The following is a 27264-nucleotide window of genomic DNA, read 5'->3' as shown; positions in this document are numbered from 1 at the left end:
GAAAGCCAAATTCATTTCTTTTCTCTATAGAATGTCACTACGATTCAGTTTATTCTTCGTATATCGCTTTTGGCTCCCAGAGTGTGCACGTCTAATTTTAAGAGAGTTTTAAACTGCTGAATTGTTCCAAAGCAAGAGGGCAAACTTTTATAACTTAACTGGATATTTTCTTTCGATACATAAAGCAATTTACTTTAGAAACATAATTTATTCATTCGCAATATATTTGTCCATGTTTCTGTAAGAGTTATAATTCACTTCGATCGGGTGAAATTGCATAAATATTCTATCGTAGACTCTCGAGAATCGTGCCTCCCACTGAGAGGGTTACATCTCTTTATATCATCGTAGCCTATCTATTTATTGTACCTAACCGAACACATCGTCTGCTGTTCAAATTATGGGATAAAAAATTGGTATCCCTACTTCGCACAAAATCTCTACCTCTTCCAGTATATTCATCGGAACATAGTGTAGCACCCTAATAGTTTGAGAAAAATTAAATCATCTACCCTATATGTTTAACTGTTTCAATCTGGAGCCCTTTTATTCGGTTTGCCTTCGAGTCACCAACATCGGCAGGAAGCACCACATTTCCACCCAGAATCCACTAAATAATGTTACGACGTTGCACCGATTATTTAAAGCGGCTGTCTGCCAATAGAAGATTGGGAACATGAGAAAAACTATACGCAGTGAATCATTCGATTAGTTATTTTGTCTCATTGACTATATTATTCTACATCGCATGGTGCAAACCCCAACGATTCATAGAACGGTGGTGTGTTGCTCTAAATCATAATGTCCCGCTGTTCTGTTTAGTCACCCAGTTGTTATGGTTGTCCTCAAGGCTCCTAATGGCACCTGTGAAATATCAAAGAAAATATTTATTGAAAGCTATTCAAATTGACTTGAAATAATCGTACATTGTACTCCCATCGCGTGGCGACATATACTTTTTTACGAAAATTCAGCCAACGGTTATAAAAAAACATCCATACCCCTAGGGGGAAATCACTCTAAACGTTGGACTAAAATAAATTAGTGAACTTTTTTATTCCCAAATTAATCTCGACTAGTTTTAGCTAATCTTGAATAATCCTACCTATAGTTTTCAATAGTCTTGGTTTAGATAGCAGCTGTCACTTCGACCCATTACGCACTGCTGTTGTAAGGAATTCTCTTTCCGGAAGAAGCTGCCCTGGGGTTAATATTTTCTTCGGACCGAAGCAACATTGCTAACATCAATCTGATCAGTCTAATTCAAAATTGGAATCGATTTATCCTACACCAGATGCACTAAGAACTGTTGGAGGCTATGAAGAAGGAATGTTTTATCCCCCACGATACGGTTAGTGGTATACGAAGAATCTACTATCCGTTTCACCCCGACCGTTCGTTCCGGGGGGCGTAGATGCACATGCAACACCCGGAAGAATGTCAGGAATGCTTGGACAGCGAAGTTCAACAGTATGACGCTAGCTATGAAAAGTTTCAATTCTTAGTGGTAAGTTGGGTGGTTTCTTTCTTTAAGATAAAATTTTTTTGAATTTAATATAATCTCTTCTCGTTAGATTACCATCCGACGTTGGCAGCCGAAACTGATATCTATGCTGAGATGGTAAAAGAAGCATAACCTACTCGTAGTAACAAGGATGAAACGAAAATCAATCCCCTGTTCGGCACTCAACAAACGTTGCCAGTAAGTACTCTTATCCATTACACTTGCCGGAAAGTGAACGGCCGCTGAAATTCAACCAACGGTGATGGATAATAATAATTGAATATTGATCCAATTTTTCTCACCACCTCCAGACGATCTCTACACCTTGAAAAAGCGTGGCGATGACGAGTTCGGTGATGGAACAGCGGAAAAACCCTTCAAAACAATCCTACAAGCCATGAAGCACGCCGGCAAGGAACCTTTCCCAAGAATTTATGTAAACGCTAAGGATGCAAAATCGGAATCACCCTACGAACTAGTAGCCAAATCTCAGCTCAAGAAAATTCTTGAAAAGCGTTCTCAGCGATACCTTGTGTCAGAGGTTCCAGAAGGTAAGTCCGCTCCCGGTGGACATGAGCTGCACGTTGATTATTGGTAGCTAATTGGATTAGCTCCGGCCGGTGGGGCAGATTCTATTTTGAACGAGGATGCTTCTCCTGATGTCTAGCTCGATAACAGACACATTATGATTAGAGGCGAAAATACTTCTAAGATTCTCAAGATGAGAGATGTCATTATGATGGCATTTAGGGAGCATTATCATGAACGTGGTTACACGGAGGTAACGCCGCCGACGCTGGTGCAAACACAAGTTGAAGGAGGGTCGACTCTGTTCAAACTGGACTATTTTAGGTAAATAAAAAATGTTCGCATTAGAAGTATTTGCTCAAACAATAAATACATTTTAGGGCGGAAGCATTCCTGACGCAAAGCTCACAAAAATATATGGAAACCTGTTTGCCGGCATTGGGCGACTATTGCATTTCTTAAAGTTACCGTGCAGAGCAGAGTCTTGCTCGCCGTGATTTAGCAGAATACAGTTATATTGAGGGTGAATGTCCCTTTATTACTTTCAAAGAGCTACTTGATCGGCTGGAAGATTTGATAGTAGATGTTGTCGATCGAGTATTGAAATCTCCGTGGGGTCATCTTAACCCGAATTTTATGCCACCGAACTATGTCGATGCTATTGACTGGCTAAAGGAGAACAACGTCACCAAGAATGATGGAACTTTTTATGAGTTTGGCGATGATATTCCGGAGGGTCCGGAACGAAAAATGACGGAGCAAATAAACGAACCAATAATGCTGTGCCGGTTTCCCGCGAAAATTAAATCATTTTACATGTCTAGATGTGAAGACGATCGCCGATTAATTGTCGGAGGTCGATTTCTCTGAACAGTATTACTAAAAAGCTAGAAATTGACACTTTTACTTTAAGAAAATAAAATATTGTCATTCTATATCAGTATATTTGTATTATATCTAATAAAGCAACATACAGAGAGATGAGGGAATTTTATTAGGCACCTAAAAGCCCGTTGACATGAACGCGTATTTTCAGTTGCAGGCAATACTCTTATCACATATCCTTCGGGGTCGTTCCCATTAACCAAAGTACGGCACTCTCTGATTGAATTTGAACTTCCTGGCTAGAGTGAGTGTTCGAAGTGCTTACCAAACAGCCCGGTTGTCGAGGTTCCAGTGCAATCCACTAGTGCTACATACGGCCCGTTGTCCAATAGGAACAAGCGAACACCAGATACGTTCGTGTACCAACCGAGGGGAAATTTGAATTAAGTGGGTTCCCGCCGGTAGCAGCCAACTGAGAGTTACTGGATCGCAAGAATACAAATGCATTCGGTAGAATGTCACGGGCCAGGGACAAAGTATTAATGTTGGCCATGATTTGGTACAACCGGCCAGAACTTTCACACAACACCAGAATTCGACTTATTTCGCTATCGTAACTGGTGCTCTAAATCGCTTTGAGAGATTCTGTAAAATCTGTAGCATTTGGGTGTTTTGATTATCTGTTAAATAGACATCAGTAACGAGTGAAATTTTTTTTTAATTTGTAATGTTCTTACCTTGCAATTCAACCGCTTTCCTTAAGTCATAGATTAATCGGTGCAGGAATCGAAATTCCCCGTCACCGAACTGTTCTTCTGTGCCAATATTTTCCTTAAGAAAGTCAACCCATCGATTCGTACCCCCGTCGACGGCAATGCGGATTTTTGCTGGAATTTGACAAGCTCATCCCATATTCTATTATTCACACACCAATTAAACGAAAACAGTTGATAGTCTCGCCCAAAACAAGATATTAAATAAAAGATATTATCCAGTAGATCCAAAATCACGATAATGCATTTGACTTGATATATTGTTGTTGCCAACGAAAATTGTGTTTTTTGGCTTACACATTTTTCAAAAAAGCGCTCCAAAACAACATTCGCCCCCAGCGCACGCATACGAAAACTGAGAACCGCAAAATTTTGTGATATAAAACAGAGCTACATGACAGCCATGACAATGATATATACGCTTTTCATAATATTACCATAGCTGAGAAACAGCTGGGGGTCCGAATTGGCCAGCGGTCCGAATTGGGCCACTTCCCCCTAGATGTGCACACATGCACACACAGACATTGACCGATCTCGACGAACTGAATCGAATGGATTATGACATTCGGCCCCCGAGTCTCAGTTGAAAAGTTGATTTGTGGAATGATTGCATAGTATTTCTTTATATGCAAAAAGCACAAAGGTTTAGTTGTTTTATGGCTATGTTGCACCTTTCATTTGAGTATAACATTGTTTAAATCGGTCCAACCATCTCTGAGAAAAGTGATATTATTTGATACTCACATACATACACAAACTCAGTTGAGAGCCATCGAGCGCGTCCACGGGTGGCGGATGCAGGAACGACTTGTATCCAGTGTAGGTTAGTTGCGAATAGCCAAAATAAGCAACTCTGGATGAGCAACGCGTTCAGAGAGCAAATCAGGTGACATTTCGGGCGGTCTGGGTCGCTTTTAAACGTAATATGGTGTTGAGTAAATTCACCTGCTACAAGCAGCTGCGGCCGTGGTGTATCCGGCGAGCTGAAATCTCATTGCCGCACACTGGAAGCAGATGGACATTGACTCTTACCGTTTCGGTACGATTAAAATTCCCATGCAAGCGTAGAACCGGTATAGCATTTCGTTCCGGAGCACGATCAGCACGGAGTATAGCGGTTCGTGGTGACACACAAACGATAGATTTCAGCGGAATTGGTGTCGCTTCCGGTAGCGACTCAGTATCCCGTTTGGTACTTGATCGAGCGAGTCCGGTCGACTTTTCAGACAGCAGGAACAATTACACGTTGGTCGGTAGCCCAGTAGGGACGATACTGCAATGAACGGAAGTCAGTAATGATTTTTCATATTTATTCGCCATCGAACTTACCCGCACCGTTTGATGCATCTTCCCCCTCATTCGGTTTCGGTATGTTACAATTTCCCGTGCAAGCGTAGATCCGGTATAGCATCTTGTGCCGGACCACGATCAGCCCGGAGTATAGCGATTCGTTGTTAAGCACAATTGACACGATCGATCAGCAGAATTTGCGTTGGTTCCGGTAGCGATTCGCTATCCTCCGTTTGTTGCCTTTGAACGAGCGAATTGTTGGACAGGAGGAACAAATACACGTTGGTCACAAACTGTAAACAGAAATAAACAACATCAATTTTCTTCTTTAGTAGGTGAGGCAAAACAATGATTTTACTAAAGCACATGAGGCAAAATGATATATTTACTAGCAGGTGATGCAAAACGCTATATCGATAATTCAGCATGAGAAACAGATGCAGATTAGAATATCGCGAATGTTTATATTGTTATATCCCTCAACTACTCACTGATACTATGCAGATCAAATTAACCAACAGAATGCACGATTGTTTGCTAGGAACGACTTTAATTTTACTATCTACAATTGGGAAAACTGCGACACAATAAGCCAATGATTAGAGTTTTAATATCTAATAAGGTTTCAGATGAACTTGTCCATTGCAAGTTATTCACAATGGTAGCCAATGAATAAATTTTGATACACATAAAAGCAGTCTATAATGCAATGAAACTTGACCACCACAAGAACTAGGTCATAACTGGAACACTACGCACTCGTTTTCAAAACAACTTATTTTCGTCGTCATTTTAATTACACATATATGTTGTCTTCAAATTGCATGTCTGTCCTTATACCAACCGAATAAACTTTTTTTTTCCTAAGATTTGGAACAACAGTGGTACAAAAAAGATTTAACATTAACTTTTTGTTTGTAACTATTTGAAATCTATCTAATAGCAATAATATAATATCAAATGTTTATATTCAGAGTAACAACAGTCAAAACAATGTTGACAGCTCTATGTGGAAGCTGTGGAACGAAATGTCAAATATTTGTGGAACGGAAGATTTTCTTCGAGTTTAACACAACCCTGATCACGAAACGGAATAGTTTTCATTCCGTTTTAGAGAGAGATAAAAATAGAAAAAAGGGCAGCCGGAAAAGGGATGCAAGAAAACGGAATTCCGTTTCTGAGCTTATCTGCACCCTTTGAGTTCACCGCACAACGAATATAGGTAGGTATACCAAATACGTGCACGTTTTTCTTGAACTCTTTCCGAAGTCAGCTTTCTCACGTAACCCTTTATTCTGCTCAAGAGCCTCAGTTTGTACTGAATCCTTGCTCAAACGGTTTTCGAGACATTTCCATCGGTTGAAAGGTATCGCTTCACTATCCGAAAGTCGAACGTGATCGTGTCTTCAGAGCAGGCCGGATTCGAAGTGGTTAAGCAGTGGACGGGTTTGGGATTCTAACAATGACTTAGCCCGTTGATCGTCCTGAGAGAGAAAGAAGTAAATCCTCCACCCCGAGCGGGTATTGACGGTGATCGGTTCGTTTAGTCTTGGCAGATATCGCGGTGATCTTCTAGTGGTGGTCCACCCAGGTACGTATACTTCTCCTGAAAACTGTAAACCAGTAATGTCGGCGATCGTATCTGCAACGAAGAGGCAATACCTCTAAGGACTACTAGTATCCGTTTTATTCATAAAAAAACAACAAAACAGAACCTTCTGGATGAATGGACTAATCCTCTGGGTGCAGCAGAAAAGTTTGACCTTCTCCGGTAACTGCTTCGCTCGAAATGTCACACTCACTCGGTTGGTTGGTCTAGATCTCCCGTCCACAAATCGATTTAAGCGATAGACATCTACCACTTGATAGTCGCACTCAATCTCTAGCTTGATTTCCTCCACCGGAATGTCAGTTGGGATTCCCGCCAAAACACCGGTAACGCATAGCAAGTGTCGTGGTATGTACGCCTTGTATCCACATTCTTTCACTCGTTCATCTCCGACGAAAAGGTTTGCCTTCGTGTAACTGTTCATGAACACAACTATTTTGTTGCGTCCAAGATACTTGAGCTCGATGACATGATGTCGATACTTGTCCATTTTGCGAATTACCGATCCCAGAGAGAATTTGTTGATTTTCTCAGCATTTGCACTTTCCACGTAGATTCTGTATGGTCCATCATCTTGACCCGTATACAGGTAGTTTTCCTTGTTTTCAGTCGATTTCCGTGTATCCTTTGGGTTGTCCATTTCCGTTTCGCTCTGTTCTCCGGGATCCGCTGGGGGCGGATCGCCTCCACCTTCCATCATCTTCACTCTTCCTTCAAGTGTCCGCGTTTGGTATTCTCTTCTGGTAGATTCCAAATAAACTCCGCTCCGACTACAATTCAATTCGTCAGAAGTCTCTTGCTTATATCCACTAAAGCCTTGTCACTGAAAAGATTGAAAAAATCCTTAAAACACGCTTTTAATTTCACTGAACCTACTACGAGTTGGGCAGTATTGCTAGGACATGGTGGGATTTGGATTGGACTCTGCTAAAGTTCTAAAAAAGTCATAACTCCGAAAGCAGCTTCGACGAAGCGAGTCTGTGTCGCTTCTGTTAAGATCCTAAGATTCCTATAATCTAAGATCTTAGCAATAAAAGCAGTCCAACCGGAGTGCCAACCGGCACATCGAGATCGACGCCAGTAACATCTTGATTATGGCGTACTGGCCATGGCGAACGTCAACAGACGGGACACGGATTACGAATTGGACAACGACTTTGGACTGACAGGTGTGCTGTTCTACTACCTGAGTAAGGAAGGATGACACCTGACACAGTCCTGAAGATACAAGGAAACCTCGGATTGGTCGTCATGGAATGGAAAACCTTGGGGCAGAAAGCGGCGGTAATTGGAAAGGAGCTGTTGGGTGGCCAAGAAGTCCTTGGAAATAAGGCACCACCGAAAGTGAGGGCAACTTACGAGGCAAAAGACAAACCCCTGGAGACGGAAACCGTGTCCCTATACGGGGCTCGGGACTCAGTACAACTTCGACGGAGAAGCTCGGGTAACCAACGAGGAGCTGAAAGTGGTGGCAAAAACCTTGAGATCCAACGAACCCGGATATGTTTAGGACCGTGTTGCAAAAGTTCCCCAACATCTGGAAGCGACAAAAGCTGGTGCTGTTGCCGAAGCCAGGCAAACCCCCGGGAGATTCTTCAGCATATAGGCAGATATGCCTGTTGGATACAGTCGGCAAGGTGCTTGAAAGAGTAGTCCTTAACAGGCTTACAATATACACGGAGGGAGAGAATGGCCATCCACAGTATGCAGTTCGGTTTCCGGAAAGGTAGATCCATTGTGGATGCCATACGAACGGTCGTGGAAACTACAGAGGCTGCGCAGAAGCAAAAGAGAAGAGGAAACCGTTACTGCATCTTTTGCGTCCAGTGGTTACACTGGACGCAAAAGACGCCTTCAATAGCGCTAGTGTGGGTGCAATCGCCGATTCACTGTACAGAAGTGTCACCGTAACAGCGGGCGTTCCCCAGGATTCAATACTCGGCCAACTCTTTGGAATGCTATGCACGACGGATTACTGAAGCTGGGCCTCCCCAGGGGTGTGAAGATTGTCAGTTTTGCCGCCGACGTGATGCTCCTAGTCATCTGCGAATCACTAGAGGAAGTAGAAATATTCGCAACGGAGGCGATAGACGTTGTGGAAGACTGGATGCCTCTACAAGAAGCTGACGTTAGTTCACCACAAAACCGAGATGATTTCGATAAGCAACCGAAAGGCAGTGTAGCAGGCAAGAATTTCGATCGGAGAGTGTATCATCAACTCAAAGCGGGAAGTTAGCCAACTGGGAGTGTAGATGGACAAACTGGCTAAGCTTTAATAGACACATCCGACCACGCATGCTGGAGGGCCGTAAAAGTGATCTTGGCACTATCTCGAATCATGCCCAACAATTCGGCGATCAGCAGCAGTAATAAGCGACTGCTGGCGAGTGTCTCCACATCGGTGGACGCAGGACCTGCTTAGATGACGGCACTGTAGACCCGTCTCGGCTGAACTGCACCATGCGGGTGTCTAACACGTATCGAACTATCTCGTCAGAGGCAGCCTACATAGTAGCTGGATCGATTCCCATGAACCTTCTTCTCGAAGAAGATAATGAGTGTTACAGGGATCGAGGCACGAGAGGAGTCCGTAAACGAGCCCGAGCTGACATCTTAAGCAAGTGGCAACATCAGGGGGATAGCGCTGTAAACGGTAGATGGACGTAGCAATGTAGCAGTACACGGCCTTGGATTGTCGAGGCCCTGTTGAACAGGAAGTTACACTCCAACCGGAATCGCCGGACCGACCTTGACACTCGACAAGTCAGCCTGCGTAAGTGTAAGAGAGATAAAGTAGACCACCGACCTAGACTGACAGCACCCATCGTCGACGGCAGGTCGCCGGGGCACCCGAGAACCGGAAACCATCCTCCCTTCGGAATCGCAGGACTGACCTCGGCACCTAACCGACCAGTATCGAGATAACGGTTTCCAGAAAACTTTCAATGGTAGGTCTGCCGCCGGGGACTAGCCGGAAGTAGCACCGGTAAATGGTCGTCGGGGCGCCTGTGAACTGAAAGTCACCCTCCACCCAGAATCGTGGGACCGACCTCGGCATCTGTACGGATAGCATCGGTTTCGGAAGATCGTCCACTGTCGGGGACCGAACGACAAACAACCAGTATAGCACAGAGAACAGACGTCCATCTTCAGCATTCAACTTGTGTAAAAATCCCCAACGGTTTCGAACGTAGTTTATGTTTATTACCTTCACCAACAGGCCCCTTGGCCCCAATGATGGTTGCTTAAACTAATTACATTTTAAAATTGACAACATTTTCACTTTTATCGCATTCCGCGTCCTGTTGAAGTCAAAGGCTGTCGCCACACTGTTAAAAATTCGTTGGAGTCCGGTAACAGCGCTCTGGCAACCATAGTTGGTTCTCCTGAACGGAACTCGCAGAAGGGAGTTATTGCGTAGAGCTCGAACGCGGGCTTGAAGATCCAGACGTCCGAGGATTGTAGGGCAATCCACTCTGGCAGAGAGTAAGTCCGAGACGAACAGGGCTCGAGAGCAGTCCCTCCGAATGCTGAGTGTATCAGGGTGTATTAGCTGGCAACGGTTTTCATAGCTCGGCAGCTGAAATCTGTTTCGCCATGGGAGATGACGAAGGGCGAAGCGTATGAACCTGCGTTGGACAGCCTCGATTCTGTCAATCCCGTTCTGGTGGTACGGATTCCAAACAGCTGAACAATATTCTAACGTTGAGCGGACCAACGCACAGTAAAGTGATTTAAGACAATAAGCAACACTTTGGTTCCAGCGCTATCTGTGAGCGGTTTTAACGTAGAATCGCCAATAGATCTGTGACATTGCAGATAAATCCGTGAATGTGGCAACCCTGTCTCAGTGTGTTTATTTAACCCTCCCGCAACTTGACGTTTAGCCTAAGTTGCATGAAACCACCGTGTTTTGAATGATGTCGCCACCGTAGAACGCCGTCCACAAATTGCGATACTGTAAATTTCTATGCGAGCAAATAATTCCGTGACGTCTTTTACGAACTTGTTTTCTTTATTTACATTCGGAAGCGGTAATCAAGATGATCATTTCAAAACAGCGTAATAATTTAATATAAATACAAACAAGTTAATTCGTCATTTTGGAGTTTCATAAAAGGATTACAAATTGTGCCGAATGTAAAATGTAAAATGCATGATTTGATTTGAGTGCGCTTCTAGTGTGAACTTTTTCTTCTCCCGTCGCCCTTGAAATATCTTTCGCATATGACAATTCTCGAAAGTTTGTCGTTAATCTTAAATACATTTAGTTTTGTGATCATCATTTTTCACTTCGTATTTAACAAAGGCGGGATTGACTTCGATTGTTTATTTCTGACAGCATGCGACATTTACGGTGCAAAGGATTCCACAAAATTCAGAACTGATGACAGCTCATTTTCTATCGGAGAGGGAGAAAAACTGTCCAGTGTCATTGTGTGTGTTGTTTATATTGCAATGCAAATATTACTACCTAATATCTTAAAACTAAATGAAGATGCTCACTAACTAGCATAAGCGCCGCTTGTTTGTATGCTGATGATTCCAAAAAATCATGAATCATTTAAAAATAATGCATCGGAATAAAGATGCATTATTTTTATAATAAAACAACACCAAACCCAAAAAGTCTTCAAAAATGAATTATCGGAAGTAAAAAATCTGAACAAGAAAATTTTCACTGTGAACAAGTTTACGCTTTTTTTAGAAATTGCTCTTGAATAAAGATTGATCCGCCATTTTAGACCCACAGACCCAAAAAAAGTGGTTTCAACGATTTGTATAGGAGCTGTCAAGTTGTTCCCCCTCTGGTTTATTTTAAAAGTCAGATGTTTACCTCAATTATAGGTAAACATATGTTACGTCGTTCGATTCTCACCGCCTGCTGCTCTAAAATTGCAGCATTTTTCAAACCTTTCTTTCTTATTCGTACAAAAGTGTTGTTACAAGCAGTTAGCATAGACAGTGAGTCACAAATTGTCAGCATCATATGTGAATAAGATTATAAAACTATTAATTATCTTGGTTCTTGCAGATCCACGACAACATCAAGTTAATCTCGTGAAAGCTAAAACGCTTAGCTAAATACCGATGTCAAGTGGTAATCGCTGTTTTTCATTGACTGTTAATATCCCTCTGGTCTGGAAATGGAACCAGTTCGGTCTGACGAACGACACAAAACGAATGTAACACCAGTAGATAACAATCCAAATGTAAACAAGGCTGAATCAACGATTGAGACAAATCGTTCGTGCGAAAATATGGAAACAAAGCAGAATTTAACGTGTTTTGAAAATCTTCCAATGGTACTCAACCAGCCAGATCCGGTTCATGCTTCCATTGGATGTGATGCCTCCATCGACGAAGCTGCCTGCGTTTTACGATCGCCCGTAACTACTCTTAATCAAGTGCGAAAATTTTGGGCCCCATCAGGCAACGAATACATCAAGAAAAAACGACCAACTGCAGGTAAAATCACTGAGCTTGACTTTTCCGCTCGGTTTACTATTGAAACTATGGACATAAAACTGCACAGCGAAGGTCGTCTGATGCTAGTAAACGACGATTTACTGATGAGAGTGAAAATCCAGCAACCGGAATTAGTTGACGAAACAACCGATTTTAAGCAGGCGAAAAAAGTTCTGTTCGAGCAGATTCGGATTGAGGCAGTTTATTTCGATACTTTTAGAAAAGAACAAGCTCGTCTCCGGGGAGAGCTCTTGAAGACCCTTAAAGAAATCAAAATAAACTCGGAAACCAGCAGCGAGTTCGCAGAAGATTGTTTGGAACTGTGGGGAATCGTAGGTGCCTGTAAGACGATCAGTTATAAGCGTGTGTGTGAAGAAGTTGTCAAAATTCGATTGAGTACTGTGCAGCTTACCAACATCGCAACCAATCTGTATGACCTCGAGTGCACTTTGTCCAGAAGAGCAGAGCTGATTCCTTGCATGGGAAAACTGTTGGATTCGAATTCATCGGAGTTGATGAAAGCTTTGAAGGCTATTCAATCGAAGGCAGTTGAGATTCACAGAAAACAGTTACTGGAACGAGCTCCAGCATGTTTATGGCAAGGTTTAGAGGGCATGTGTCCAACACGAATCATGTTCATCGGTGTATGCGACGTGGAACTCTTTGCCAACTTGGTTGACAGTCTAGATGTGGATGTTTTCCAGCAACCGTTGGAGCACTTGGCCGACAGGTTCGTTGATGAAGTAAATGCGATGAAAATCGGTAAATTTAATCGGGGAAATGCATTAACATATCCTGTTTTCATTCTTCTTTGCAAACATCTGGAAGAACTAATGAATGAAATTAGTAAAAGGACAAAACTGAACACATCGGAACTTATAAAAAGCGATGCCGCCGGTGGCTGGCAACCGGCTACCGACATAACGTGGAACAATGAAGATTACTCTACAAAATGCTTGGAACGCGAATACCGTTTCATTTTTAAACTCTTGGATCACTTCAAGCCTTCGCCGAACATCGGAAGTAAGCCTTTTGAATACAATTTCAGGCTCATGATGAATTGTGAGAACGAAATGGTGGTTAATCCTTATCAAACCGTGCCAGAATCGTTCATTTGGTACTGCCTGTTAGATGATGCCCTTTCATCGATTACAACCCGAAAAAAACTTACGGAGTATGAAAATATTCTTCAGAAATATGCTTCCCTGATTCGAGCAGCGAATCAAGACCAGCTGGAAATCGTTCGTACTGTGACGCACAGTTTGGTGCACTATATCGCTTGTACCATCGGGATTTTCGAGCAGAATGATAAAGCTAATTTGAAGGTCGATAAACAGATACTGCGGAAACAGCTTCACCATCTCATTCCAGAGATCACATTAAGCCCTCCAATTACGAACCGATTTCGAGAGCTGGTCAAGGATTTCATCGACTTTTGGAATCGCAAAAGGGATGTAATTGAAAAGATCCCTTCGAAAATAAATCTACCGGACCTGAAGCAAATCGCGAACGCATTGATGGACGTAGTTCTGGTAGCTTTAGAAAAAAATGTGCCTGCTGAACAACTGCTGAAGTTCATCCGCGTATATAACGATTTTCTTGTCGAGCTCAATGAAGTTTCATTTGACTGGTTCATAAAGGCTATTCCCGGTGTCGACATGCAAAATGGCATTCCTAAGATGCTGCTTGAAGCGATTGATCAATCCACTTTCTGCGTGACGGATCCTGTAAAGTTTGTTCCGATTCTGCAAATTATGCATAACAATGTTCAAATTCCAAAGCATTATGTGGTTCTCATCGTGAAGGCACAGTTGTCCTTGATCCTTCAGCAGTTAAACATGAAACAATGGTCATCCGGACTTGCACTATCAGAAGCGGATCAAATCACGACTACGGCCATATTGATTTCATCGCTGAGAAACCGGTTACCGGATCTGAACCATCAACTAGATTATGATTCATTCGAACAATTTTTAGCCACACAAATGGAACCTATCGTTGATTTTGAAAGTTGTGCTGAATCCAGAAAAGATAGTTTCAATAGGAATTGGATTACGTCTGAAAAAGATATAGACAAGACGATGGATGAATGTGATGAGATGATTAACATATACAACAAGCAAACGCTGCGAGAAGCCTTTCGGCAGTACTCAGACCACTATCAGCAATATATTTCATTGGAGAAAAAAATCCGAATTGCTCGAATAGTAGAAGCACTGAAGGCAACCTCCAAAACACTTCATTTTAAATCTTGGAATGAGCAGTTCAAGCAGGTTCAGCTTCCAAAAATCCTCGCAGGAATCGCAGCTCTCTGGTTCACCTTGGCCTACGAGAATGCGTCCAATGGCAAGCGAAACCCGAAGTTGCACACTATTCAGGTCTTGTGTATTCTAAGGCTGTTGAGCGTGGATAATCCGGATCCAGGGGTGACCAAACATTTTGCGGAAATTCAACCAGGCCAGGGAAAAACGCTGGCTATTCGATTGATAGCTGTTCTGCTAGCTTTGACGGGTCATTCAGTGTGCATTTGGTGCTGCAGCGAGTATCTAGCGAGAAGAGATCGAACTGATTTCAAACGAGTTTTTGCGCGTCTGGATGTTCAAGAAAGCATTAGTTTTACCACGATGGATAACTTTAACTGTGATAATAGGTTGAATCGTTTGCTCATAAATGGTCAACGTGTACTTCTCACCGGTTTCGAATCCAGTTCAAGTCAATACACGGCATCTGCTAGGCGGCTGATGACAGGAAACTTGGATAACTCCGTGCTGTTGATCGATGATACGATTTTGCTCCATAAATGGCGTTATTGGAATCCTGCAATCCATGTAATACTGCCAGGACTGGATAAAATTCAATCCAGAATATGGCATTTGTCTTCTGACCAAACTGCTGTTGACGTTATAAAAAATAGTATCAATGAATACATTGACTCATCCGAATTTGAAGACAAAGATAGGTGGAAGCTTTCTTTGGAAAGTTCGAATGAGGATAATCTACTTTCGCAACTAAGCATCGCTAAATCCTGCACAAATAAGGATCTGTTTCAGGAGCATTTGGAGTCCATGATTGAAACTGCTCGCTATATTCGGAAGCCAACAGGTATTATAAATTCGAACTATCTCGCATTATTCAACTATCTTAAACACGAGATGTCGAACGCTGCAAGTATCACAGAAGATGAAATCAACTATGGATATTTGAAAATATCTTATGATACAGGAAAACCCTTTACAAGATTGCTCATCGACTTCCCACTGGTACTGGGTGTGTTTGAAGCCTTCTTTTATTATCCCCTTGAAATTTGTGATGTAAGTAATTGGACGAAAATGTCGTCAGTGTTCGGTTGCTCCCGGCTTCAATTCGACGAGGATGTAAATTTTTGTTCCCTACCGGAGAAAATTGATTGGATGAACTGCATTTCAAACCGAGCACGTGCAGTCCTCGAAACCCATCGTCCGGTGATTGTAGTCTTCGAAGATGCATATAGTTTGAACCAGTTCCAAATTGAACACAGCAAGCAATTCAATAAGCTCAACATTCTGACTGCAGATACTGCCGATGTCGAGAAGCAGCTAATTATTAAAAAAGCAGCCCTGGCAGGAATGGCCACCCTGGTGACATCTGAAATGGGAATAGGCAGTGACTTTAAATCCAGGGCGGCCGTGGAAAACGCTGGAGGGTTGCACGTGATTCAAACATTCTTTTCTTATCATCCAACACAGGAAAATAAGATCAAGGGACTGACTGCCAGACATGGTAATAAGGGCAGTTATGAGTTAATTATTCATCGGTCAGGGCTACTTGCTAATTCATACGAGTATGAGAGTGAAAGCAGAAAATGTAGGATTGAGAAAGATTTGCTTGATATTTTGGACGATATTAGAATGAGAAAATATGTATGGGATGACAAATTTGTAAAGGTCTTGCAATCATTTTCAAATATGTTTTCCTTTTAGTTAACTAGAAATACAAACAAACACTGAATAAAATGATCTTTTGAAATATTTTGAACCTTCTACCGAAACAAAGTGCATGCCAATTTTGGCATAAACACAACACGTTTGGTCTTGTTCGAATGGTACAAAACAAACAATTGACTCGCTGTATTTGCATTGAGATTCCCCAGAAGTTTACAGTCAGTACATCCGCATCGGTGTTTCCTAGATGTGTTGACTAATCCAGAAGGAGCCCCTCAAGCGTGGTTGCTTTCAACCTTCGCAAACCAAAACAGTGTCCTCAATTCATCCCTTCTGCTGTGATGATGGGAAAGAGTCACAAAAAAAGCACGTTTAATCGTCAGAAGTCTTCATTGGAATCGGTGATCTAAGACAGCGGAAGTACAAAAGGTGGCAATGTTGCCAGCAAGATTAATATCAAGGTTAACATATTAAAGGTACGCCAAATAATATAACATCCTCTCTTCTCTAAAAAAACAAATCAATCTCTAATCGAGTATAAAGTCATTTAGTTTACTGGGTATTTTTCGCTCACGCTTCGGTCTGGAACTTCCTTTGGTGGTTTGAGCTACACCCGTGCTTGGTGACATATTCTGAATGTGTGACTCTTCAGGTTGAAAATATGTTCGAGGTTGCCTTAAATCCTTCGGAATGACGGCCGTACATGAACCTGGTGGTAGCGGACTAGCCATCAGTAAATCGGCGCTTGGTACGATACTTCGAAGTTCTTCGGTTTGGGAAATCGGTGTTGGCAGCAAATTGGGGTATGCTCAAGGATAGGAAGAATCGCCTCGTTTTACGCTCACTCAAGGCTCATGCACACTCACCTACCTCCGATGCTTTATTCTGTTTTTCTTGTTTATGAATGTGCATCTGTTGAGCGCCCGATCGGCCAAAGCCAAGTGAATATGGTATCTCACATGTTCGTATTTGTTCTCTCTTACGCTCACCTTGGATCGCTGCGATTTAGATTCTTTCCGATACTTGTTCGGAATTGTATCCGAACAATGATGAGCGGATCCGTTCGGCAATGCGATTCTTCCTCAAAAATTTGGATCGCGATCTATGTTCGCCTAAATCGAAAATCGATTCAATTCCCACCGCATGCGAGCGGGAGCGGTGCTTGCGATTGTTTGCATTGACGCTGCCACGGTGTTTTGTATCGATGGAGTGGTGTAGTGTCAGTCGAGTGTATTTGCGTGTTTGTAATTTGTTAAGCGAGCAGATTGTCCCTTTGTATATCATTCATATTCCACATAGGTATAAATGAATAGCGGACTTTACGCGTTCAATATTTTTGATGCATGTTTTGCATAATTTGTAGTATGATAGTACAGTAAGTTGACTTTGTTGCCAAGCCGGGGTGTGTGGAATCGGTTTCTTTCACTAGACTGTTCACAGTGATGTCATGTGGATCTAATTCGGAATGATGAGCGGTCAAGAATGGATCTGGAACGTGATGTTCTGGGTACGACGATTTATCCATCTGTTCTAAATATTGTTTTCCCGATGTTTTGATTGCTTATCCTTTTTGTGGTGCTTTTTGTTTTTCCTGCTGTCAATCATCATATATACTAGTGAAGAATGTTTGATTCAGCATCTTGTTTGTGTTTCATATTAGCGGTCCTTACACGTTCAGCGTATTGACAAGGTTATTCAACGTGTAATTGAATGGAGGAAGTATTGATATGTGTTTTTTATGTTTCTTGGAGGCTGTTCAATGATAGTACAGTAAGATTCCGTTTTGGTACGTTCCGATTTTTGCATGCTCCCTTTTCGGTACACTCAGATTTTGGCAACAAATGGGTTCCGTTTTTGGCAACATTATTGTTGTACATAATAGGTCTTTTAAAAATGTGCAATAAATAATTTTTGTATCAATTCATATAACATTTTTCTTTTTTTCCAAACATGGGAGTCATATTAACCCTCAAAGGCGCAAAGAATTTTTTTTAAAATTTTGTGAAATTTTTTTCATAGTTTCAATACTGTGTCGACTGTGATAATTTTGGGATGTTTTGCGTAATATTGCTTCAAAACAGCGTTATGCATTTAAGTGTTAACTATATTTTATGCTATACGTGTTATATTTATTGATTACAATGCATAGAAATGTATTATTTATGTATAATATAACTGGTAACAGTGTAACTGGTGTCTGACGGAATCAATTTTTATAGTAAGACCCAGAGTCTGTTCACTTTTGGAGTCAAATACAGAGGAATGCGCTACACTGGATAATAAGACTATTTCTGGAGAAAATTTTCAAAAGAACCTTTTTTGACAGTTGAAAGTGATTTTAACAACAAAATTGGTTTTCTTCAAACCTAAATATCTTCAGGCATTACAATTCGATTTTCAATTTATCGAACTCGGCCACTAAAAACATGACGACAGTAACGCACCCGGGTGGAGATATCCCAATTAGCTTCGACAACGTTAATTATTTTTACACAAGTTGAACGCTAAAGATGGACGTCTGTTCTCTGTGGTATGTGCTTCTCTTTCAATAATAAGCTACTACTCAATGTTTACTTTCCGAAGCACAATAGAATTCCCCTAGAATCTTTGCAAAAATCCAGTTGCTTGGAAAAGATAGCCGAAGACTGTCCAAATTGATAGTATTTATAAGTTCTTCGGTTCTACGCAGTTCTGTGTCGTAGCAATGAAACCCAGTTATCGCAATGAACACCATTCTCAGCTGATTGCTAAGCTTTTACAGGATTGTCATCACTTCTTCCATCTGACAAATAACTCAAAGATGTAATTCGGTTTGAGACTCCAAGTTTTCCTAACAGCTTTTCTGTGCTGCCTGAAGGCTTTCCACATTTTTTTTGGGTCTGAATTTAATGAGAACAGTTTAGTTTAAATTCTAATATAATTCACACAATACTCACAATCATTGAATTGCGACCTGGATTAAAATTCGCATTTTCGTAAAATTAACGATGTAACATTTTTTCAAATTTGAATCATAGGAAAGTATCTTTATACTGAGATTTAACCAAGTTTCTCTGAAAGTATTATATAACATGGGGTCTACTATTAATATTAGATTCAAACTCAACCGATCTTGTTCGATTCAGAAATTCCAATCGATTTGAAAATACTGTGATTTTGAACAATTTGAGGCGGATCGAAATGTTGTTGGCCAGTTATTATTCCATCCCCGGTTTTTAAATGATGTCTATAAACAAATTCATTCACACCGATCACTCGAAACCTTTCTTGCTAAACTTTTTTTTTGATTTGTTTGTATCAAGAAACACTAAAAACCTCTGATTATCAAGAGTGATGCTTCTATCACAGTGCTATGGCCTGCCCAATTGTTCAATAGCCCATAGCACAGGAATGATAGACAAAGATAGTCTACGTTTATGTGTTTTGACATTGAAAATGTCTTACTGCACTATCTGGGGTAGGGTGTCATTCTAAAATCTAAAATCAAACGATGTCACGTTTTTGCGTCACTATTTTGAACGCTAATAACTTTCTTATTTATGAACGGATTTCCGTCTGGTTATCACCAAACAATTCGGAATTAACTGAAATTATGTTTTATTGCTATAGTGTTTTTGTATTTCAATAGCACGCTATTGAAAAACAAACAAAAATGAACAGATCTCGAAAACGTGAAAATTCCCATACATCAGTCAAACTATCCCCGGCAGCGCCGTCGATAGGGAGCAGCTTAGTGATTCAAACGAGCACGAAAAGTTATAAATAAATGTGCCGCGTGACTGTTTGAATCAGTTGTTGCTGTTTTGCCAGACAAGTAACATCGTGCCTATAGCGACTCGTACGACATATTGGAGCACCCAGCACACTACGCTTCTATGAATGACGTCATCCTCGACTATTTAAAGAATTTCATTCCTTGAGCGGCTTCATTCTCCCTTCGAACGTCGGGCCGTAAAGAACAGCAGTAGCAGTCATGCATGGTGACAATGCGCTGCGATGAGTGCTGCATTTGATCACTGCTACCGCTGGGGGTGATCCGATGTAAATAGCGCGCGGCTGGAAGAGTTGGCAAACCTCAGTTAAAGCTGAATAATTGTTCCATTCTGCATGTTATGATTGTTAAATTAAAAATCCTTTTAAAGGCTATAACAATAAAGAACAAATTGGAATATTTCCAATCATTGACAGCGATAATCCAATTGCGCAGTTTATATTCGTTATTTGTAGCTTGCGCGTATATCGACAATCTGAAATTTGCAACAATCTGTCATTTGTTTAAATTAAATTTAAGCTACTTAAAGTACATTTCCAGTCTGAAATTGGTGAAAACCTGTGATTTATTAAATATCTCGACAAACATATGATTACGACCTAAAAGCCAACTGTCAAAATCCACTTTGAATGGAAATTCCGGACAAACCGTTACACGCCAATCACAGATGTTGGTAGTAAATGAAAGAGAAAAGTTTTCTCTTTTTTAAACTGTTGTGAACTGTGTTCGACTAGGAACGGTTTGTCTGGAATTTCCATTCAAAGTGGATTTTGACAGTTGGTTTTAAGGCCGTAATCATATGTTTGTCGAGATATAATCTTTCGGAAACATAATCCGGAAACATAATGCAATGTTTCAGAAAATTGGAGGATGTGGCAACACTGCTAACTAGCGAAAGCCGTACTAAAAAGAATCCGCAAATATTTTTTTCGTTATTCTGCATGAAGGCAGTCCTTCTATCAACAATGCGAAAGTGATAAAAGCCGATGTCACGTTTCAAACTATCAGTATTTCAAATTATCTGCTGACGGGGAAGGTTGTTTGTTTCTTTCCAATTTTAATTATTTATCCGATGTAAGTAGCGCGCGGCTGGAACAGACGGCAAACCGTAGTTGCGGCTGACTGATTGTTCCATTTCGCATGTTATTTTTGTAAATTAAAAGCCCTTTTCAGGGCTATAACCAACAAAGATGAACAAATTTGAAAAATTCCTGACAATGACTGCGATAACCTAATTTCGCCGTTTATATTCGTTACGTTTTGCTTGCGCGTACATTGACAACCTGAAATTTACAACAATCAGTGATTTGTTTAATATTATCCTTCCGAAACAATACAAAAATGTACAGTTATTTAAAAGTATATTGCCATACTGAAATTGGCGAAAACCAAACCAAATCCAAAGGTCTGCAATATTATAGAAATTGGAGGATGTGAAAAATCCGCAAATATTTTTTCGTTATTCTGTATGAAGGAAGTCCTTCCATCATCAGTGCGAAAGTGATAAAAGCCGATGTCACGTTTCAAGCTATCAGTATTTCATATTAGATGCTGAAGAGAAAGGTTGTTTCTTTTCATTTCGAAAGATTTATCTGATGTAAGTAGCGTGCGGTTAGAAAAGATGGCAAACCTTTTTTGCAGCTGACTAAAACCAAATGCCCTTAGTTAGTTTAGTACTTTTCATTCCATAGCACGCGTGTTTGTGCATCCCACAAATAGTCCTTTTCAGGATTCCATCAATGGACCTCACATATAGAACATTTCAGAGTTAATGTTAATTAAACCACCGAATATATAAAGATGCATATGTTAAACTTTCTTCGTTTACGAATAATTTGATTTATGACCAGTTATTTTTCTATCGTGCTTGCAAACATTTATTTGATAGCAGGTATTTAAAGATAGATGTAAGGTTTTGTTTGTGAGCATCATTAATTTATGTTCACATTTCGGGGATTTGAATAAAACTTTTTTAAAACTTGAATTTGTCAAACTACAGATTATCAGTTTTAATTTAAAAATTCAACAATTATCTCTAGTGAAGAAAAGCATGCCTGTGTGTAGTTCTGAAACAGTCGATGACATTAAGATTTTAATTTGGCCACGGATAATATTGCTTGCTCATAAAACTGGCTGCATTTTTAATGTCATCGTGGTCGTGTCTTGTACACAACCCTTAAATTTTTTATCAGTTTTCAATAATAATGCAATATAACGAAAATATCTACAAATTTCATTTTCACTGCTAACTGAAAATGTCCCTGGCAGCACTGCTCCAGCGGAATCGTTTCAGACTGCATAACTGCAGTGCTATAGATAATACAACTGTAAGCGCATAAATGAATGGTTATAGTCCTAGTTATTAGTCTTATCTATTTTTGTAAACAAATCTTGCCTGAAACAAACACCAATAGTTACTCCGCCAGAACGGTGATCCTGGTTACTAAATTTCACGCAATCCACATTCCAATGATTAGTTCCAAAAACTTAATAAACTTAACAGCATTTCAGTGAAAATTTCGTTTGGTAAACTGTTTTTAAAATTTCGATTTATCTATTATATTGTATTATATTGTTATTAGTTGATACATATAAAGGTATGAACTTTATGCGCCGCACTCGTATGCCCTAGCACGAATGCGTTTTTGTTTGATCCCGGAACTGAGTCAGGTTTCAACCGAAACTGTTATCACTTAATTTGACATCAATTTGAGTTATAATCTGGGACAGCTTCGTCTCAAGCCAAAACCATCTAAACGTGGATAATCATATGATTGAAGCAAAAGATATTATCACTACAGTTAAAAACAAGAAAATTGAATAGCGACAATCGATATTTTGTCAATTCTATGCAAATGCATATCACCGGAAGTAGTGAGCTATATTCGCGCAATGATACGCTATAAAACGCACAACTTTCGAGATTATTTATTGGCATAGAAAAGAAGACAAATCTAAGTTTCCTCTCGAATGCAGCGCATGGAAGGAGCCGAACGCGCCTAAACATTGAAAATTAAACTAAATCCAAACAAATCTAAACCAATGTACATTACCATTTGTACATACAATGGTAGAGTTCAACTCGAGCGATAACATGTATAGCGCATGATAAAATTAACACGCAGCAAGGAAATGACTGCGAGTTGAACCTACACAGCAAAAATTGCCACTCCGTGCGGTGTCCAGGCGGACACTGACTCCTACCAATATTTTCAGGCCAGCCATATAATTCATTCGTTCAGTTTCAGGATTGCGCACGAAGATTTGGATCATTTTTCCGAACGAACATGTTCGCTGCCGAATATGTTCGATGGCACTCATTACCTCACTGCATCGGCAATGCGGAACGCGTTAAAAAATTTTGCGATTTCCGATTCTCTCTCTCTTCGTAATCGCATACGGTGTGATGCGGAACGAGTTGTGTGGGTCTGTATCTTTTTAACGAGAGCGTAAACCCCCGACGATGTATAAGGAAACAAATTCATGTACGTTCATGGCGGTGAGCGAGTTTTCCGCACCTTGGGCATGCTTCAGGTTCCTTACGCGGTTTTATATTCACTAGATCTCGACGGTAGTTTGAACCACCGGCACTGACGACGTACGAACGATCGTTGAGCTTGCGATTTACAACTGCAGGAGTCCACGTTTTATTGGTTTCTGGGTGTAGTTGTACCAAAACTGTCTCACCGGTTTGAAGCGCAGGCTGTTCGCGAGTTTTTCTATCGTAGTAGTATTTTGCCCTTTTCTTGTTCTCGCCATTTCCTTCATGTATTCGTTGACGAAATTTGTGCCATTATCTGTGGGCTACCATGACGGGAGAAATTGACTCGGCAGGTCTAAACTGTGCACTTGCCGGAAAGATCTTTTAGTATATCTAGTTCAATAAAGTCGGAGTAGTGGTCAACTGTCACAAGAAAGTTCCGTTTTCTTCCAGCATAGTCGGCAAAAAATACGTCCATTGAGACAACTTGCCATGGGTAGATGGGTACTGAATGGCTTTGCATTGGTGGCTTTTGTTGACTAGGAGCATACTTTGCACAAACCATGCATTCTTTGACCACATCAGTAATTTGCGAGCACATACCGGGCCAAAATATGTTCTCTCGCGCTAGCTTCAAGGTCGATTCGATCCCATTGTGGCTTACGTGCACTCTATCAACCGTCGCTCGCGGAATGGAACGAGGAATGACAATTCGATCGTTTCTGAAAATGAGACCGTCCTGCGTCGAAAGTTCACCACGATACTTGAAATACATCTTAACGTCGAATGGAACACGTTCAATCGTACTTGGCCAACCATTTCGTATGTAATCCATAACTTTTTGTAAAACAAGATCTTGGGTAGTTGCTTCAATGATGTTCACCAGACAGCTATCAGAGACGCTCAGGTAACTCGACAGATTCCAATCCTCGAGTTGTCGGAATACTCTAAAGATGTTCAACTTACTGTAGTGCCTAGACTCATCTTCGTCGTTGTAGGGAGCTCGGGATAAGGCGTCGGCGACAACGTTCTGTTTGCCTGTCACGCACTGAATCTCGAGGTTGTATCTTTGGAGGTTCAACAGCATGTGTTGTAGTCGTTTTTGGGGCTGTTAGCAAAGGCTTCTTGAATATATTTGTTAGAGGCTTATGGTCCGTCTTGATAATGGTTCTTGGATTTCCGACGACTAGCTGATCATATATCGAGTGCACGCGAACAGAATCGCCAAAAGCTCCTTCTCGATTTGAGCATAGTTCTTTTCTGTACTAGTCAAAGTTCGAGACGCATAGCCAACGACACCTCCTCGTTGGAACACAGCTACGCCTAGTCCATAGGAGCTAGCGTCACACTCAATTACTAATGGTTGGCGAATATCGTAGTACTGAAGTGCTGTACTATCGGTAACGAGTCCTTTGAGCTTCAGAAACTCGTCATTTTGTACTAAGTTCCATTCCCAGGGAACTTTCTCCGAAATCAATCTTCTTAGATTGGTGCAGTTTGCGCTCAAATTCGGAATGAATCTACTGAGATATGTTACCATTCCTACGAATCTGTGGAGCTCGGAACGATTAGACGGGACTGGATAGTGAACTATGGAAGAAACCTTTGATTCGTCTGGCCGCAAACCCTGATTGGAAAGAACATGTCCGTAGAACTTGATGGATGTTTCACAAAGCTTCAACTTCGACCTGTTGAGCTTCATATTGTTCTCTTGAAGCCTCATTAACAGTTTCTCAAGATTAGTATTATGATCTTCTAACGCTTCTTGGATTGTTTTCCCGCGACCAAATATCAAAAGGTCGTCCGCCAAACATTCTACGCCATTCAACCCCTGGATAATTTCCAGTAGTTTGTTTTGAAATATTTCAGGCGCTGACGAAATTCCGAAAGGTAATCGTAGCCAACGATAGCGCCCGAATGGTGTCCAGAACGATGTTAATCTGCTGCTACTTTCATTGAGTACGACATGCCAAAAGCCTTTCTTGGCGTCCACTGTCGAGAAAATTTTGGCTTGTCCTAACTCTGGAAGAATTTCATCGAGCGTCGTAAATTGGAGATTAGGACGTTTTAGAGCTCTATTGAGTGGTCTCGGATCCAAGCAAATACGAAGAGACTGATTTTCCCCTGTGCCTCGCCGAACTAATAGAAGGTTACTTACCCAATCCGTGTGGTTATACTCCCTTGCTATTATTCCATTCTCCAGGAGTTTATCCAATTCGAATTTGAGTTGGTTTCGTAGTGCAATTGGAACGCGTCGTGGTTGCTGGATGACTGGAGGGACATTGGCATCAATCTCCAAGTTTACTTCTCCAGGCATTTTGCCGAAACACTGGAAAATATCGGCGAATTTATCGACGATCGCTTCAGCTCTGATCCGGTATATCTTCAACACTTCTTCTTCGCTATTTTCCGTTAATGATGATGCTGGTACCACAGACACCGAGTTACAAAACTTAATCAAACCAAGTGTAGTACACACCCGCAATGACAACAATGGTCTATGATTTACATCAACAACCTGCAGAACAAGTCGGTACTTCTTCTTTTTGTATTTGCACAACAGTTTCACTTGCCCAAGCACTGTAATTGAGCTTCCGCCGAAAGCCTGCAGCTTATAATGTGACGGCAAAAGCTGCGGCTCCGGGTCATCAATCAGTTTACACAGCCACTCACGCCCGATTAAACTCGTATTAGCTCCCGTATCTAGTTCGCACTTAACTTTCTTCCAAGTTTTCCCAACTTTAAGTCGTATTTCTGCCATCACGTTGCCTCCGCTTTGGGAGTTGTCATAAATTTTCCCGATTTCCCCATCGACATGGGACTCATCCGAATCGTCAATATCACTGCACTGTGAATCGCCCTCTTCAGAACTGCTGCTGCTTCCGTCATTCACATGTTTTACTTTTCGTGACTTCTTCTTCGATCCATTTTCCGCACGACATACTTTTTTGTAGTGGTTTTTACCACCGCACTTTTGGCACTTTTTTCCATACGCAGGACAGGAACCTTTGGCAAAGACGTGCCATTTTCCGCAAAACTTACACTTGCGGCTTTCTAACGATTTCAGTGTTTGCACATCCCTCTTTCCGTCCAGCAAAAGCACTTGGGCGTGTTTTGCCGTGATTTCTTCAATGCGGCACAAATCAACTGCCTTCACTGCCGTAATGTCAGCCATTGTGAGCATTTTTGATTTCAAATGCGGCCATTTATTTGAGGTTACGATTTTGTACGTCAACATTGCACTTTCCAACTGTCCGAAATGACAAACTCTTGCCATAACCTTCAACCGCGACACGTAATCGTCAACACACTCGGACGATAGTTGAGTAGCCGTGAAAAAATCCAACCGGTCTACTATCACATTCCGTGCACTTACCACTTTTTTTTCTAATTGCCGCTAGAACACTGTCAGACGTACGTTTGTCTTCTTCCGTCAGCTCAAAATTGAAGTATTTTTTCAAAGCATATACACCAACGATCGATAGCAAGAAGCTCACTTTCTTAGTATTTTCTTCCTCTGGCCAGGCATCCATGCCGACTGCTGTGGCATAGTTTTTCCAATTAGCCTCAAAGAAGCTGAAATTCTCCTCCATGTCACCATCAATCGCTAAGGGAGGAGGAAGCGGAACACTTGGTAACACCGGAGGAGCAGCCGCTGCTGCCTGCTGCTGACCATTCTGAACATGGCGTATAAACTTCTCGAAAAGTTTATTTTGATTTCTAAGCAATTCGCTAAATTCCTCCATTTCACTCTAGCTCTTCAAGACCGGTCAGATGGAAATATACGGCACGTACACACGCGCACTCGATTCCTATAACACCGATTCCTTTTCTTTTTTTATCGTCGCGAACCGATACGCACTTTCTCGATAACCGCGAGAGCTTCTGACACCATGTTGTGATGATGGGAAAGAGTCACAAAAAAAGCACGTTTAATCGTCAGAAGTCTTTATTGGAATCGGTGATCTAAGACAGCGGAAGTACAAAAGGTGGCAATGTTGCCAGTAAGATTAATATCAAGGTTAACATATTAAAGGTACGCCAAATAATATAACACCTTCAGTACATTTTGGGTAGCATACTGGCTTAT

General features: G+C 41.3%; 2 protein-coding genes and 1 pseudogene across 8 annotated transcripts; 2 read left to right on the top strand and 1 right to left on the bottom strand.

The window, feature by feature from the left end:
• Positions 1 to 188: 188 nt before the first annotated feature.
• LOC131686887 (uncharacterized) lies at positions 189 to 27264 on the bottom strand. 6 transcript variants are annotated; one of them, XR_009305191.1, is made up of 6 exons: positions 5683 to 6105; positions 5415 to 5500; positions 5313 to 5331; positions 4963 to 5216; positions 4378 to 4906; positions 189 to 864 (listed from the first exon to the last, which is right to left on the bottom strand). XR_009305191.1 is itself a non-coding variant. In XM_058970894.1 (4 exons), exons 1-2 carry the CDS (start codon positions 26449 to 26451, stop codon positions 5088 to 5090), a joined length of 1248 nt encoding a protein of 415 aa, XP_058826877.1. In that variant the 5' UTR covers positions 26452 to 27264; the 3' UTR covers positions 189 to 864; positions 4378 to 4906; positions 4963 to 5087. The 6 variants fall into 6 exon arrangements, 2 of the variants coding, with proteins under 2 accessions (XP_058826877.1, XP_058826883.1); XR_009305189.1 differs by having other exon boundaries at positions 5313 to 5500; positions 5683 to 6106; XR_009305190.1 differs by lacking the exon at positions 5313 to 5331 and having other exon boundaries at positions 5683 to 6104.
• LOC131686908 (asparagine--tRNA ligase, cytoplasmic-like) lies at positions 1051 to 3013 on the top strand (annotated as a pseudogene).
• LOC131686871 (uncharacterized) lies at positions 10846 to 15993 on the top strand. 2 transcript variants are annotated; one of them, XM_058970876.1, is made up of 2 exons: positions 10846 to 11497; positions 11568 to 15993. In XM_058970876.1, the coding sequence occupies exon 2, from the start codon at positions 11680 to 11682 to the stop codon at positions 15958 to 15960; it is 4281 nt and encodes a 1426-aa protein (XP_058826859.1). In that variant the 5' UTR covers positions 10846 to 11497; positions 11568 to 11679; the 3' UTR covers positions 15961 to 15993. The 2 variants fall into 2 exon arrangements, with proteins under 2 accessions (XP_058826859.1, XP_058826866.1); XM_058970883.1 differs by having other exon boundaries at positions 10846 to 11511.

Source organism: Topomyia yanbarensis, chromosome 1, assembly GCF_030247195.1.
Source record: "Topomyia yanbarensis strain Yona2022 chromosome 1, ASM3024719v1, whole genome shotgun sequence".
In the NCBI taxonomy this organism is placed as follows: Eukaryota; Metazoa; Arthropoda; class Insecta; order Diptera; family Culicidae; genus Topomyia; species Topomyia yanbarensis.
This window is presented reverse-complemented; position numbering and strand designations above follow the sequence as displayed.